At 35.4% G+C, this 13650-nt stretch overlaps 1 protein-coding gene across 8 annotated transcripts in view; it reads left to right on the top strand.

The window, feature by feature from the left end:
- LOC149793960 (talin-1-like) overlaps positions 1-13650 on the top strand; it is a 284989-nt gene that overhangs the window by 139088 nt on the left and 132251 nt on the right. For all 8 annotated transcript variants that reach the window (XM_089967893.1, XM_089967891.1, XM_089967887.1 and 5 more), the window contains 7 exons: positions 2204-2308; positions 5054-5221; positions 6348-6563; positions 7459-7572; positions 7791-7922; positions 10148-10276; positions 11002-11115. In XM_089967893.1, the coding sequence (XP_089824019.1) occupies positions 2204-2308; positions 5054-5221; positions 6348-6563; positions 7459-7572; positions 7791-7922; positions 10148-10276; positions 11002-11115 (978 nt within the window). The remainder of the gene's footprint in view (positions 1-2203; positions 2309-5053; positions 5222-6347; positions 6564-7458; positions 7573-7790; positions 7923-10147; positions 10277-11001; positions 11116-13650) is intronic.

Raw genomic sequence — 13650 nt, 5'->3', positions numbered from 1 at the left:
CAGCTTTCAAAGTCATTACAGTATGTAGTGTTCCTGGTTTATTGATTAGACATTCCAAATATCAAGAAATCGAAAAATGTAATATCCTGTGAATAAAGCTTACAATCGACATAAACAATGTAATACATTGTGTCAAGTCAATACACAATAACTGACTGTGCACTAATACAGTGTACCAAATCAATACAGGATCACTGACTGTGCACTAATGCAATGTCCCAAGTCAATAGAGGATCACTGACTGTGTACTAAAAAAGTGTGCCAAATCAATACAGGATCACTGACTGTGCACTAATGCAATGTCCCAAGTCAATAGAGGATCACTGACTGTGTACTAAAAAAGTGTGCCATATCAGTTCAAGATCACTGACTACATTAATGCAATGTGCCAAGTCAATACAGGTTCACTGACCGTACACTAATGCAGTCTCAAGTCAATACAGGAGCAATTACTGCACTAAAACTAGGTGGTAAGTGTTTTATTCTAATTTAATAACTTCTAGACAGCTGATAGGGTTTAAAGTAATATCTGTGATTAATTAATTTTAATAGAGTGAATTTTTACTGCAGGAACTAGAAATCTCAGTTTTATTGATATTTTTTTCCATGTTGCAGGGACTATAAAAGTAGGAAAGAAAAATCTTTGATTCTTTTAAATTAAACTGCAAAACATTACAAATGTTGGTCGACATTTTTATCCCCCATTCCCAATCTGTTGAAAGTTTCTCCAAGGGTTTAGAGATGGGGACGGCCTCTTGAACATGGACATATCATCAGAGATATATGGTATTACCAGCACTAGTTTTAATCCCCACCCCCTTTTCAACTTTTATACAGCTCATGACCTTGTATTAATTTGTTTTGAATAGTACAAAATAATGTTTTGTGCACAATGTAAATAAGACATGAACATAATTGTAACTTGAGAAAAAAATGTGATGCATAGACTTGATAACTACCTTTGTTTTTATATGGCTAAAATAAATTCTTGTATTATATTTTAATGATGGTACACATTCTCTGTGTCTTTTTAGTTGGATTTTAATTATTTTCTTTAATTGTTAAATAAAGAAGGAAATGAAGACAACTTAAAATCTAACGAACAGTTAGGATTTTTCTGTAAGTTGTCTGCATCTTGTTTTGTGTGTATGTATTGACAACTTACCTATGGAAAACATTAATTTTAAAGACTGAGAATTCAGCCATTCATCTCTCATTTGAATTAGGTCACATTGGTTGCATGTTATTTGACTATATAGCAACAGTAAGATAGTTCAGCAAAGAAGTGATGGAAGCTTTCATCAAGTCATGACGGAAGCCATGTAATAAATATTAAGAATGCACTAATTTTAAGTTAGACTGTTCATATACGTTTATTTATTATACCTTGAGTGTTTATTCATTATGTCTTGAGGCCTTGTTTGTCAAAAAGGAATTCAGATTCAGGAGATGTAAAAAGTAGATCCTGTCTTTTCATTATTTGCTAATTGCTCAGTAAAGATGTACAATTGAGGTTAGAGATGGAGTAAAAATGAAGCCGTGTTTCCAATGCACCTGTGAAATTTCATTATTTCTATGTAAGAGTAGCAACTGTCATTTGTTTATAATTGGTATCTCATTCATGAAATTGTGCATTTTAAACCAGAATATGATCATAATTTGCAGCAACATTCAACATTCTTGCAGCAACAGTTAATACAAATTGGATGTTACTTTTATGTTGGTGTTGGTAGCTTTGAAAATAGCACATCCTAGCACAGCTTTCGAATGAGGTATTGTGTTGTTTTCTAATTTAAATACTATCAGCTCATAACTGACTGTCACTGTGATGTATATTGATTTTAGACTGCTTCATGTGTGGCTTTCATAAACAATGCCACATCTTGCCAAGATCATTGGACCCTATGGTCAGCCTCATTTTGGGTTGTTATAAAGTCATTTTTAGGTTTAAATTTTGATAGGAGAGAAATTTAATAATTATAAATTATAGATTTTGTATCTTGGTTTATTGTTGGAGTAATTGGCTTAAGCCTTGAAATGTCTTTTCCATTACTTTATAAGAATTCCTTGGAAAATGAGACAAAAATAAGAACAGGTATATTCCAACATTTTGAAAGAAGTGATTGTGTGGTGGCAGTGGCATTTCAAGGGATGTAAGAGTAAGACCAGGTGGAAAAATGTTGACATTTATTTTGTTTTACAGCCAAGACAGAATCTTTTGGCTGCAGCAAGCAGAGTAGGGGAAGCTAGCCAGGAGGTTATGGACGAGATTGGAGAGTCAGCAGAGGACATGGACAAAGCTTATCAGGTTAGTACAGTTAGGTCTTATTGTCCTGTCCTGTCGCCATATTGTCTCTTCAGTGAAATGTAAGACGTAGGTATTACTTTTGTGTGTGTGTGGTTTGGATTTTTAATGCAGCTTTAAAATTCTCCAGTCATATTGCTATGATTTTGGCAGAGTGGAAGTTTTTTTATAGTTAGGTCTAGAATAGGGGCATCATGCTGCAGACATATAGCATCATGTCCTACCTATCACATTATCCTGAAACCAGGTCAACCGGTCCTAACACTAACCTCTTAATGCTGAGCCACGTGAGGTAGCTGCTAGTACCATTTTAATGATTCTTTGATATGACTTGGCTGGGGTTTGAACCTGCGACCTCCTGAATTTGAGGCAGACATTCTAACTGCTTAGGCCAACTGAGCAGTCAGGTAATACTTTCCAGTGGCAGCAGCTTCATTGTCAACCATGTTTTAGATACTATGTTCAAGTTTTTAAAAATAATATGTTTTCTACATCAGTTGCTGCATTCAACTACAACTGAACATACTTTCATTTTGTACCTTCTTATTTTGTTCCTTTCATGCCTACGTAATCCAAATGCATCATCATAATGCAAGTGATGAGATGCCATGCTCTGCTGAACTTGGTTTTCCTTTTTTATGTGTTGAATATTTTTGTCAAAATTTGCAAGAAAAGGCCAAGTTTGAATTTCTTTGTGTTATATAATGAAAACTACATAGGAATCTGTTATCAGAACTCAAGTAAAATTATGTCACTCATGATTATGAGATCAGTTACAAACAAAAGTTTTTGTTTTCTTGATTAGTAGTCAGCTGTGGTAACCACTAAATAATGCATGATTGACAGTTTTTGATTGGTATTTTGTGGTTGAAAACATTATGAAGTTAGCATATTCATTGGAAAGAACACATTATGCCTTCTAAAAAATGGATTGATGTGCAAACAAATAGTTTGTATTTCTTACACAAGTATATTTTTGTTCTACATAGGGGTGGGGGGTGATCTCTGTACTGTCACCCTCTTTTAAAGAGAGGTAGTTAATTGGATTTGGCTGCATTAACCAGAGGATGACCTCCCTTGATATTATAGCCCGGCAGGAGTGAAAGAAAAATGGAATTTCAACAGAGAACTGAGCGAGAATACTGGGAAGAAATAAACAAATTTAATCAGGACAAATTAAAATGGCAATTCAAATTCAATTTAGATTATATAAGTAGAATTTAACAGGTGTGTCCAATTTGGATTTATTACATCATCATAACGAGAGGTGTGAAGAGCTCAATGTCCATAATTGATTGCATCACCTTCATTCACTATAACCATATATCAACGTCTCCTAGTTCATCCATCCAAACTCTGCCAAGTTCTGCCCCTTCATGAACTTCCTGATCCCTTTATTCTGACCGCTTCCTTCTTTCTTTCTTTCCCGTACTCCTGTCTTTGGACTGTCTCGTCCTTCTCTCCAAAAGCTGTACCTCATCACTGTATTTTCTCAGGACCTGTGCATCCTAGCACTAAACATGCCTTTCCTTTTACACGACGACCAACTGGTCCCTTTCTTGTTTCACGAGAAACGCACTAATTATAAGCTTCCACAGAGTCTAAACAGAGTTTCCTGTTCCTGGAAATTACCGGACTAAAGAATTTCAACTAGGGTCATCACTTTAAAGTCAGATTGCTCTGAAGTGTATGCCCTAATTTATTGGGTTGCCCTAATTTATTTTACCCAATCTTAGGCAAGGGTCCCTAATCTTTCCCAAAGAAATAATTTCTTTCATCAGATTTAGACAGCTCAGAATCTGTGTACAACAATGCGTGACAATTTTCCCTTTAAAAATATGATAAGTGGACATAGGTTCCTACCAAGCAGTTAGGGTTGGTAGCTCAAATGTTTACTTCGAAAGACTGTTTTAAAAGACCCCGGTCAGTTTCACTGGGTCGGAAATATCGTTCCTTTGAAGTTTAGACTGACATGGGGGGAGGTGAACGAAGAAAGTTCGAAGTGACCTTTCACAAAGGCTTCTCTGGCTTAACTGTGATAAAACTTTAATTTCTAAATGCATTCAACTTTAAAATTTCTGTAATTCAAAATTCAACACTTCACTATCTCCCTTCCTATCATGATAATACCTAGTAAGCATCATCATCACATAATTGTCTATCAGATGTCTTAAAAAATCAGGTATGATAGTCAGTTCAGTTTGGTAATACTACATTCATTTCCTTGTGGATATTAATATACAATAGATAAGTATACAGTTGTCCTTTAATAAGCTGACAAGTTTGAAACTGTTTTGGAGTAATAGCATTTGTAGAAGCCTTTGACAACTGAATAGTCTATTTCTTTTCTATTGACCATATATACTCATGTATAAGTCCTACACTATTAGTCTTATCTTGTTTGATCTGCTTATTAATCCTAACAATGGTGCAATATACATGCAGTTTGCAATAAATCTGATTTGTACATGAGTATGTATGGTAGTTTTGAAAGCATTTCAATATGGCCATGCAAGATGTGAGGCCTTTCAAATTGATAATATAATTGTAAATTCTGGGGTTCAGATTGTATCATTTCTCTGCAGTTGTCATAACATCAAGGAGGGGGAATCACTTTTCAGAGTGAGCTTATTGGCTGCACATTGGTTTTCAGAACCTTTTTGGTATCTTTCCTGTTGTGAAATTATCAGTTGTGTAACAGAAACAGCATGCAAACATTTGCTTTATTTTGATGACCATTCATTTCAGGAAACTTTGCTAGCCCTAGCTAAAGCTGTTGCAAATGCCACAGCAGAATTGGTCCGTAAAGCTAAAAATGTGGCCAGTACAGCAGATGACCAGGCAATACAGAATCGTGTCATCAGTTCTGCCACTCAGTGTGCCCTTGCCACATCACAGCTTGTTGCTTGCACTAAGGTAAGTTACTTCAATTATAGAAGTTACCATCATAATGCCAGTCACAACACATCTAAGTCACAATACATTTGAGTAGCAATATATTGAATGCTTATTTCTCTGGAACAAAGCAAAATAGTATGCTGCATAACTGAATTGACCTCTTTGATCCATTCAGAATTCAGCTCAGTCCTGTGGGATTGATGGCCAAAGTAAGTTGTGAGAAAAAGTTGTTTATGCATTTATCTTTTCTTGTTTATGTAATATTATTTTTGGTTTACGACATCATGGTTCACTGTTATTGATTAATAGGCTAAAAACCTATCCATTTACAGATTTTGCTTCATCCCTTCTCTCAGTTATAAGCAACTTGCATGCTAAGATAGTTAGTAAAAAGTATATAATAGCAGTTAAGAAGAAATTAAAATTCAGAATGCTTTTTTCTTATGATGTTAACAAACAAAAAAATGTGATAACTGAAATTTGAATGTGAATGGAATGCATTTGAAATTAGTTCCAAATGCATGTTAGATGCAGATGAAGTTTAAATTAAATGCTGATTTGGTACAGCGACACATTTCAGGGTCTGTACATAACAAAAAAAAATCAGTTGACTAGACTGTAAATAGATGAAAACCATGTAAGAGAAAAGGGAAATGAATGATTCTGGAATTTGATAAATAGATAACACTGTTTATTCTTATTTGATCTTAATTGTCACTGACTGTTCAGGTATGATGCAATATGTTTGTTTAAAAGTTTCTGATTTTTAACAAATTTATTATCCATTCTATAGGGTCTTCCGTTAAATTTGAGTTGCCATTTGGATGTGAGTTGCCAAAGTAGGTGGAGGATTTGGGAACCTCCCTCAACAGGGATAAAGGATTTTTTTTTTAAAGCAGTCAGCTGTTAAAGTAAAAGTAGCCAGGTAAATCACCCAGCACCTGGCTGATAAGGAAAGCCCTGTTCTGGCTGACAGGCTGTGTAGATTCCCAACAATAGATGCTATGATTTGTGATAAGCATGCTTAACAAGGAGTGTAGAAGGTAAATGTTGCCTTTCATGAATCACATGATTGTGTGGAAAAAAATATTCAGATTCTTGCTCTCATAGTGTCATCCAAATTACTTATATCATTTGTGTCCAGGTTGTGGCTCCAAGTATCAGCAGCCCTGCATGCCAGGAGCAACTGATTGAGGCTGCCAAGATGGTGGCTGGATCTGTTGAGGGAGTTGTAGATTCCTCGCAGATGGCCAGCCGAGACGAGAAACTTCTACAAGATCTTGGAACTGCTGCTACAGCTGTCACACAGGCACTTAACGATCTGTTGCAACATCTGAAGAAAGGAGCAGGACCAACCAAGGTGACAGCTTCCAGATTGCTTGAGATTTGAATATGGATTAGTAATTTTTAATGTTAAATGTCAGTTTCATTACCAAAAGCCAGTTTCCTTACTTGCCATTGTTACAGAAGGATGAATTCTTTATCAGCAGAACACAAAAGTATTTTTGGCCACTATGAGAAAACTTTACCAGCAGCATTACATAACCATCTCTGTTAGGTAATATCACAAAGAAGGAAGCAAATATTTGGATGGCCAGTTTAGAAATGTTAGATTACTATACAGAATGACATATGTGGGTCCAGTTATTTGTCCAGGCTGTTAAGGGAACAGGATATAAAGGAGCTAGTTTTAATTTTAGCTCCACAGCATTATAAAAGATGCAAGAAGAAAAATATTATGTGATGTCCTTTGTGATAACTTTTATCTTACATGTGATTGTATTAAAAGCAGAGTTTGTCATTTATCACCTAGGCAGCTCTGACAACTACTGTAGTTTGTTTTTATTAGCGAAATCTGTTCTGGAGTGAGATGAGGTAGAAGAAACAGCTCATGGAAAAACATCATAAAACAGAAAAATGTTTTTAATGGTGGCACCATTCTTATAATCACGTCACATAAATTTATGGATACTTTAAGAGAACTAGTCACATGAAGCTAAATATTTTTGATGTTGAACTAAATATTACACACTTTACACTCCTAAGTTATTTAATAAGTGAGAACTTGTGATGCTTGGTGTATATAGGATAGAAGTAGAATATTAATACAGAAATAAAAAAATTAGAATAGTCTTTTGAAAAAATTACTGTTGGATCTAAATATTGTATTTACCATATTGACATTAATTAGCCTTTTCATTTGTCATATAAATGTTATCTACCAAATTCATTTAATTACTCTTATTTGTTTCTAGGTCCAGGAGACCCATGAGCAGGCTGTAGACACCATACTAACCGTCACTGATCGTCTTTTCAGCAGTGTGGGAGATGCACATGAGATGGTCAAACAGGCTAGACAACTTGCACAGGTAATGTTATGCTAAGCATTGTGTTATTCATTTCAATGTCATATTATGTGGGAGAGTCTACCATGACCACTAAATGGCCAAAAAGGTAAAGGTTAAGATTTCAACAGTGGTGACACGATTTCATTTTTCTTGCTGAATGATGATGATGATAATATAAAGATCCATTGATCTACCTTTATGCATATTATGCTGATAACCACACTACCTGCTGTTTTCAGGCCACCTCCCAACTGGTTAATGCTATCCGTGGTCAGGCCGAGTCACATCCAGATTCGGATGTCCAGAAGAGATTGCTAGCTGCTGCCAAAGCACTGGCTGATGCCACTGCTAAGATGGTGGAAGCTGCCAAGGTACTGCATTCTTTTCTTTATGTTTATGCTCGTGCCTCTGAGGCAAGATATCGGTATACAAGTGTAAATGCCTTTAAGACAAGATGTGGTAAGCATATGTAAGTGCCTTTAAGGCAAAATGTAGTATGCAGATTTAAATGCCTTTATGACAAGATGTGGTATGCATATGTAAATGCCTTTAAGGCAAGATACGGTATACATTTGTAAATGCCTTCAAGGCAATATGTGGTATGCATATGTGAATGCCTTTAATTCAAGATGTGGTATGCACATGTAAATGCCTTTAAGGCAAGATGTAGTATGCAGATTTAAATGCCTTTAAGGCAAGATAGAGTATGCAAATGTAAATGCCTTTAAGGCAACATATGGTATACATTTGTAAATGCCTTTCAGGCAAGATGTGGAATGCATGTGTAAATGCCTATAAGGCAAGATGTGGTATACATGTGTAAATGCATTAAAAACAGTGTGTAAATGCCTTCAAGGCAAGATGTGGTATACACGTGTAAATGCCTTAAAGGCAAGATGTGGCACAAGTGTAAATGCTTTTAAGGCAAGAAGTGGTATACATATGTAAATGCTTTTAAGGTAATGTGTAAATGCCTTTAATGCAAGATGTATACAAGTTTAAATTAACTCATTCGCCCCCAATCCCGCCTGTAGGCGTGATGAGGCTGTACCCTATTTCCGAGCTCTGCAGCATCAAGGTCAATTAAGATGCACCAAAGTGGGTGGTATTCCAAAAAAACAGACAGATATAGCTCTACAATGATACCAAATAATCTGATAGTTCTAGTTGCACTACAAAATACAGAGGGAAAATTCTAATATTTTGGACCCTTTTTTTCACCCAAAAATCACTCGTGATTGGGTCCATTAAGAAAAAAAAAAAAAAACACTTTTAGCTGTCTGCTCATGCACAAGCAAAATAACCAACAGAAAACGATGTTTCTAATACAACTAGGCATTAGTCTCATGGAAAATCTGTTGAAAGCTGATGTATTACGATGTATTCAGAAATAGCCCCCAAAATGTCTTTCCTATTCTCATTTCAGGCGAAAACAACAAGAACCTCTGGGGCCAAATGAGTTAATGGGAGAATTTTGGTGACTTCACCAAATCTGAATATTACTTATTTATTTCATCATTTGTGCATCAGTATTGCACATAAATTACAAAAATAGACATTCTTTGACAATTTCTAAGAAATTTCCATAAACTTGGTTAATTTATTTATCCCCAATCCTGCCTGTAGGCATGATGAGACTATACCCAATTTCCGAGCTCTGCAGCATCAAGGTCAGTTAAGAGACACCAAAGTGGGTGGTATTACAAAAAAGCAGACAGATATAGTTCTACAGTGATACCAGATAATCTGGTAGTTCTAGTTGCACTACAAAATACAGAGGGAAAAACCTAACTTTTTGGACCCTTTTTTTTTTTTCTCTCATCCAAAATTCGCACATGGTTGGAATGCGATTTTGTGTTTGGATTTGAGATCTTTTGGCCTCAGATCTAAGGCAGACTGGTCTGATCTGCACACAGACAGGTGATCCTTTGCAAAAACTAGGATAAGGTGGGCATTTGTAATAAAGAGTGGTCTCCATACGAAAATAATGGATCCATTAAGCAAAAAAAAAAAAAAAGAACTCCAACTTTTACCTGTCTGCTCATGTGCAAGCAAAATAACCAATAAAAAAAATGATGTTTCTAATACAACTAGGCATTAGTCTCGTGGAAAATCTGTTTAAAGCTGATGTATTCAGAAATAGCCCCCAGAATATCTTTCCTACTCACATTTCAGGCGAAAACTACAAAACCTCCGGGGCCAAATGAGTTAAGGCAAGATGTGGAATGCATGTTTTAAATGCCTTTAAGGCAAGATGTGGCATGCATATGTAAATACTTTGAAGCCAAGATGTGGAATGCATTTGTAAATGTTTTAGTACTTACTGTTCATGATGTTGGACTTCCCTGCACACACTTGTTCAGTTTGAAAGTTGTTGTTTTTTTTCTTCTTCCCAAATAATACTTTGTGTATGTTTTGATTTGTTCTGATCAGGGTTTTTTGTCTCCCTGGTCATTGTTAGTATTTGTATGCATATCCAGTAGATTTAGAAATTATCTAACTCAAAATAATGTTTGTACCTCAGAAGATTGTTTAGAGAACTGTGCCAAAGAAAAGAGAAAAATCATTTCCAAGTGTTTATTGATCTGTTTTGTAGGGTTGTGCTACAAGTCCTAATGACTCGGAGAGGCAACAGATGCTGAGGACTGCAGCAGAGGAACTGAGATCTGCAACGAATACTGCTGCTAGCAATGCTCTGAAAAGAAGACTGATCCAAAGATTGGAGGTAATCACTGATGTATATTCGTTTAGGGTCTGATCACTCCTATGTTTGCAGAAAACAAAACAACTTGGTGTCAACTTGCTTGTGTTAAGTCCATTATCAAAGGTGTTCAGATATTGTTTTATATTGTCTCAAAAGTATACTATACATCATATCGGAAGTTCAGAGGTGACACAGTTTTCTGCAGAGTCCATTTAAATTCATTGAGGTATAGATGGAGCTGTAGATAAGAATTCAGTATGTGAGATATTTTTTTAATCCTGGTTTCAAACTTGCTGCATTTATCTGTTTTATTTTCTAAACTATGTGTTAACTATGCTAAAATATATTGTCAATTATTTATTATACAGGAAAAATCAGCTCTTCTGTGATTTGAGTGTAAAGTTCCATTTCCTTTCATGGAAAAATCAGTTTATTCTTATCTTAGTCTTCAACCTTTCTTTCATAAAATACTGTACTCATAAAATATCCTGCAATAATGTATACAATCTTGATCATGAAACGTTAACATACAGATTATCTACAGTTGTGTTTAATGAACCAAAAACTGCACTGTAGTAAAATTTTATTTTTTACAAAGTCATGAGAGATACCAAATCAATTGTCCTTTTAGTTGTTTTTTTGGTTTTAAACAGCAGTAGGTTTGATTATTTGTTTGTAGGACATTTTGATGTGGTGTAAAAAGTTATGATCTTAAATGCCTTGACATTTTTTCTTCTAATTTACAGAATGCTGCCAAGCACTCAGCAACAGCAGCTACTCAGCTAATCAATGCTTGCAAGACGGCAAATGAAACCAACACCAGTCCTTCCTCCAAACACCAGCTTAATGTCCAGATAGAGGTGGGGCAATACCTTTTTTGTAAATTAGTTGATTTTCACATGACTTTTAATTGTCTTATAGTTCTATCACAAGTTGAAATTTTTATAAATTTTTTTTGTCAATAATCAGACATGATTTTTCTCCATTTTAATGCAAAATTCCACTTTTCTCCTGACTTGAATCAGATTTTTCTTGATATAGTCCGTTTTTTTATATCATCTCTGATCCGGTTTTTTAAACACATTCAATCCCATTCCGCAATGACCCTTGTAAATTATTTGTTCCATATATTAGTTAGCACATGACTCTCGTAAAGAGTATTCTGATTGGTCAAAGGTTTAAATTCATCCAATGAATCTTCGTGTAATGGAAACTGATGGCAATGGAAAGAAGAAGCAGGCTTGCAAAACATGGTGTCCCAAATTGTTGAGAGAAACCATGACACGAAAAGTTTAGATAAATGTTTTAAAAAATGTGTGGAAATGGGAATGGCTGGAGCGAAAAGTTGATGAAAATTTAGTTGGCCAGTTTATAAGAAAACTGAATGCTAGAGGACTTGCATTTTGTGATCTCTGTAATAAAGATCTGAATTAGGTAATTGTGGTTGGAAGAGTTTGGAACAGCACCTACAAAAGAAGCTGGATATGGAAAAATTGAAGCTCAGAAGGCATCTAGAAGAAGTGCAATTAATTACTTTAAGAAGAAAGATTTCTTGCATGAGAGAACAGATGTAGCCTTCTGTTGGAATATGCGCACTGCGTATCGCCAAGCACCAGCTTGAAAGAAGAAAGGCTGTCATTGAGAAGGAAAAAAAATGATTGCACATTGAGCCAAAAATGTCACTGGTGACAAAAAGGAAGGCTAAAGAAATCTTTGCCATTACCACAAAAAAGAGTTGACTGGTATATCAACAGGTTGTGTCCATTGGAGACAAAGACAAGTGAATGTATGGGATTATTTGTATATAGTTGATTTACTTGGGTGTTTATTTTACAGATTTGTTATGAAAAGAGAGAAGTATAATATATTTGCTGCAAAAATTAACAAATTATTGTGACTTAATTACAGTGTGAACACTGACATGCACCTGAAATAGTATTGGAGAACAAATTCATGTGACAATAAATCTTGTGAAATTTGAACATTTTTGGTAAGTTTATTAGTTTTTCAAATGATTATTTTGTTTTATTTTATGATGATAAGTTGCACCAGAAGGAGTTTTTAAGATTGTAAAATGTGTTTTTGGCTGAAAGACCCCCTGGACAACTGGTCAGTGGCATTGCCCCTCGAGACCCCATTGGGGGAGAACCCCAAACCCCTTTTTAAAAAATCAGCTTTTTTTTAAATGGAAGACCAAAATCAGAAAGTTTCCACTATTTTGATGAGTTGGGGGGAGGACCTTCAACCTCCCACCCCCTTACAAAAATTCAGCTTTTTTTTATTATGGAAGACCAATAATGCAAAAGATATTTTTGTATGCAATTTGTTCCATGTTGTCACCAAAGGGCTTGCTGTCACATGTTCCTCTATTGAGGTGGTTATACAGAGTTACTTAAAAAATCTGTATAGACAAGTGTAAATTAGTTAGAAATTAACAAAACTTATTGTGCATTATAGCTCAGATATTGGATGAAATAGCCGTCCAAACGATTGTTCTCTAGTTTTGTTACACTTATAATGATAAGTTTTTTACTTCAGAGGCAAAATGAGACATCTAGTGTCACATAACGACGTTGAAAAAAATGACAAAATTCCTTATTGTCTGATTTATCAAAAAATTTATCCTGCTTGAATGGTAATGATGTGCACTCATATCTTCTACACACACACACACACACACACACACACACACACACACACACAGATTGGCTTAAATGTGACCAGTTAACATAATTTATTTTAATTTACCCTATATTAAATCTGTCTTGCTCATGTTGTCAAAGGCTGACCACATGTACAGATTTGACCCATGTTATACTGATTCTCTTTTATGATTGAGGATATGCAGATGAATAATGCTTTTGTGTGGATTTTTTTCATGATTAGAATCCAGTGTAAAACTTGCCACTTGTTTTGAACTCGTGCATGATTTGCTTAGTTATCTTTCCAGAATGGGTGCCCCAGGTGGTCTAAAGTGCTCACCATTATGGATCACTGCCTACTCATCTCTATCTGCATGGGTTTGAGTCTCAGTCTTGGCCAATGTAGGCGCATGAGAAAGCTTGCCAGTAGCTTCTCATGGGTCATTGGTTCTTTCTGGGATTTTCCTGGGTTCTTCACCACCATCTGTGCTGACTGCCATGTATAGCCTATTTTGTGCTGAAAATGGCATTAAACCCTATAACAGCAACTTTCCAAAATGTCCCTCTGGCTTTTAAGATCACCTTTAAGAGAGAATCATCATGTGACTAGATAAAACTTTAACTTTCTTTGTACTACTTCAGTTCCTTTTGCTGCACCACTTAAATGTAGATTTTTCTCCACTACTGCTGATACAAGTAGAGATTTTTGGCACAAACTTGGTGGTCACCTTGTCATGATAACAACAACAGTCA

This window comes from Sinohyriopsis cumingii, chromosome 8 (assembly GCF_028554795.1).
Source record: "Sinohyriopsis cumingii isolate HCF-2022 chromosome 8, ASM2855479v2, whole genome shotgun sequence".
In the NCBI taxonomy this organism is placed as follows: domain Eukaryota; kingdom Metazoa; phylum Mollusca; class Bivalvia; order Unionida; family Unionidae; genus Sinohyriopsis; species Sinohyriopsis cumingii.
The sequence above is the reverse complement of the archived record's forward strand: the minus strand, read 5'-3'. Positions and strand labels throughout refer to the sequence as shown.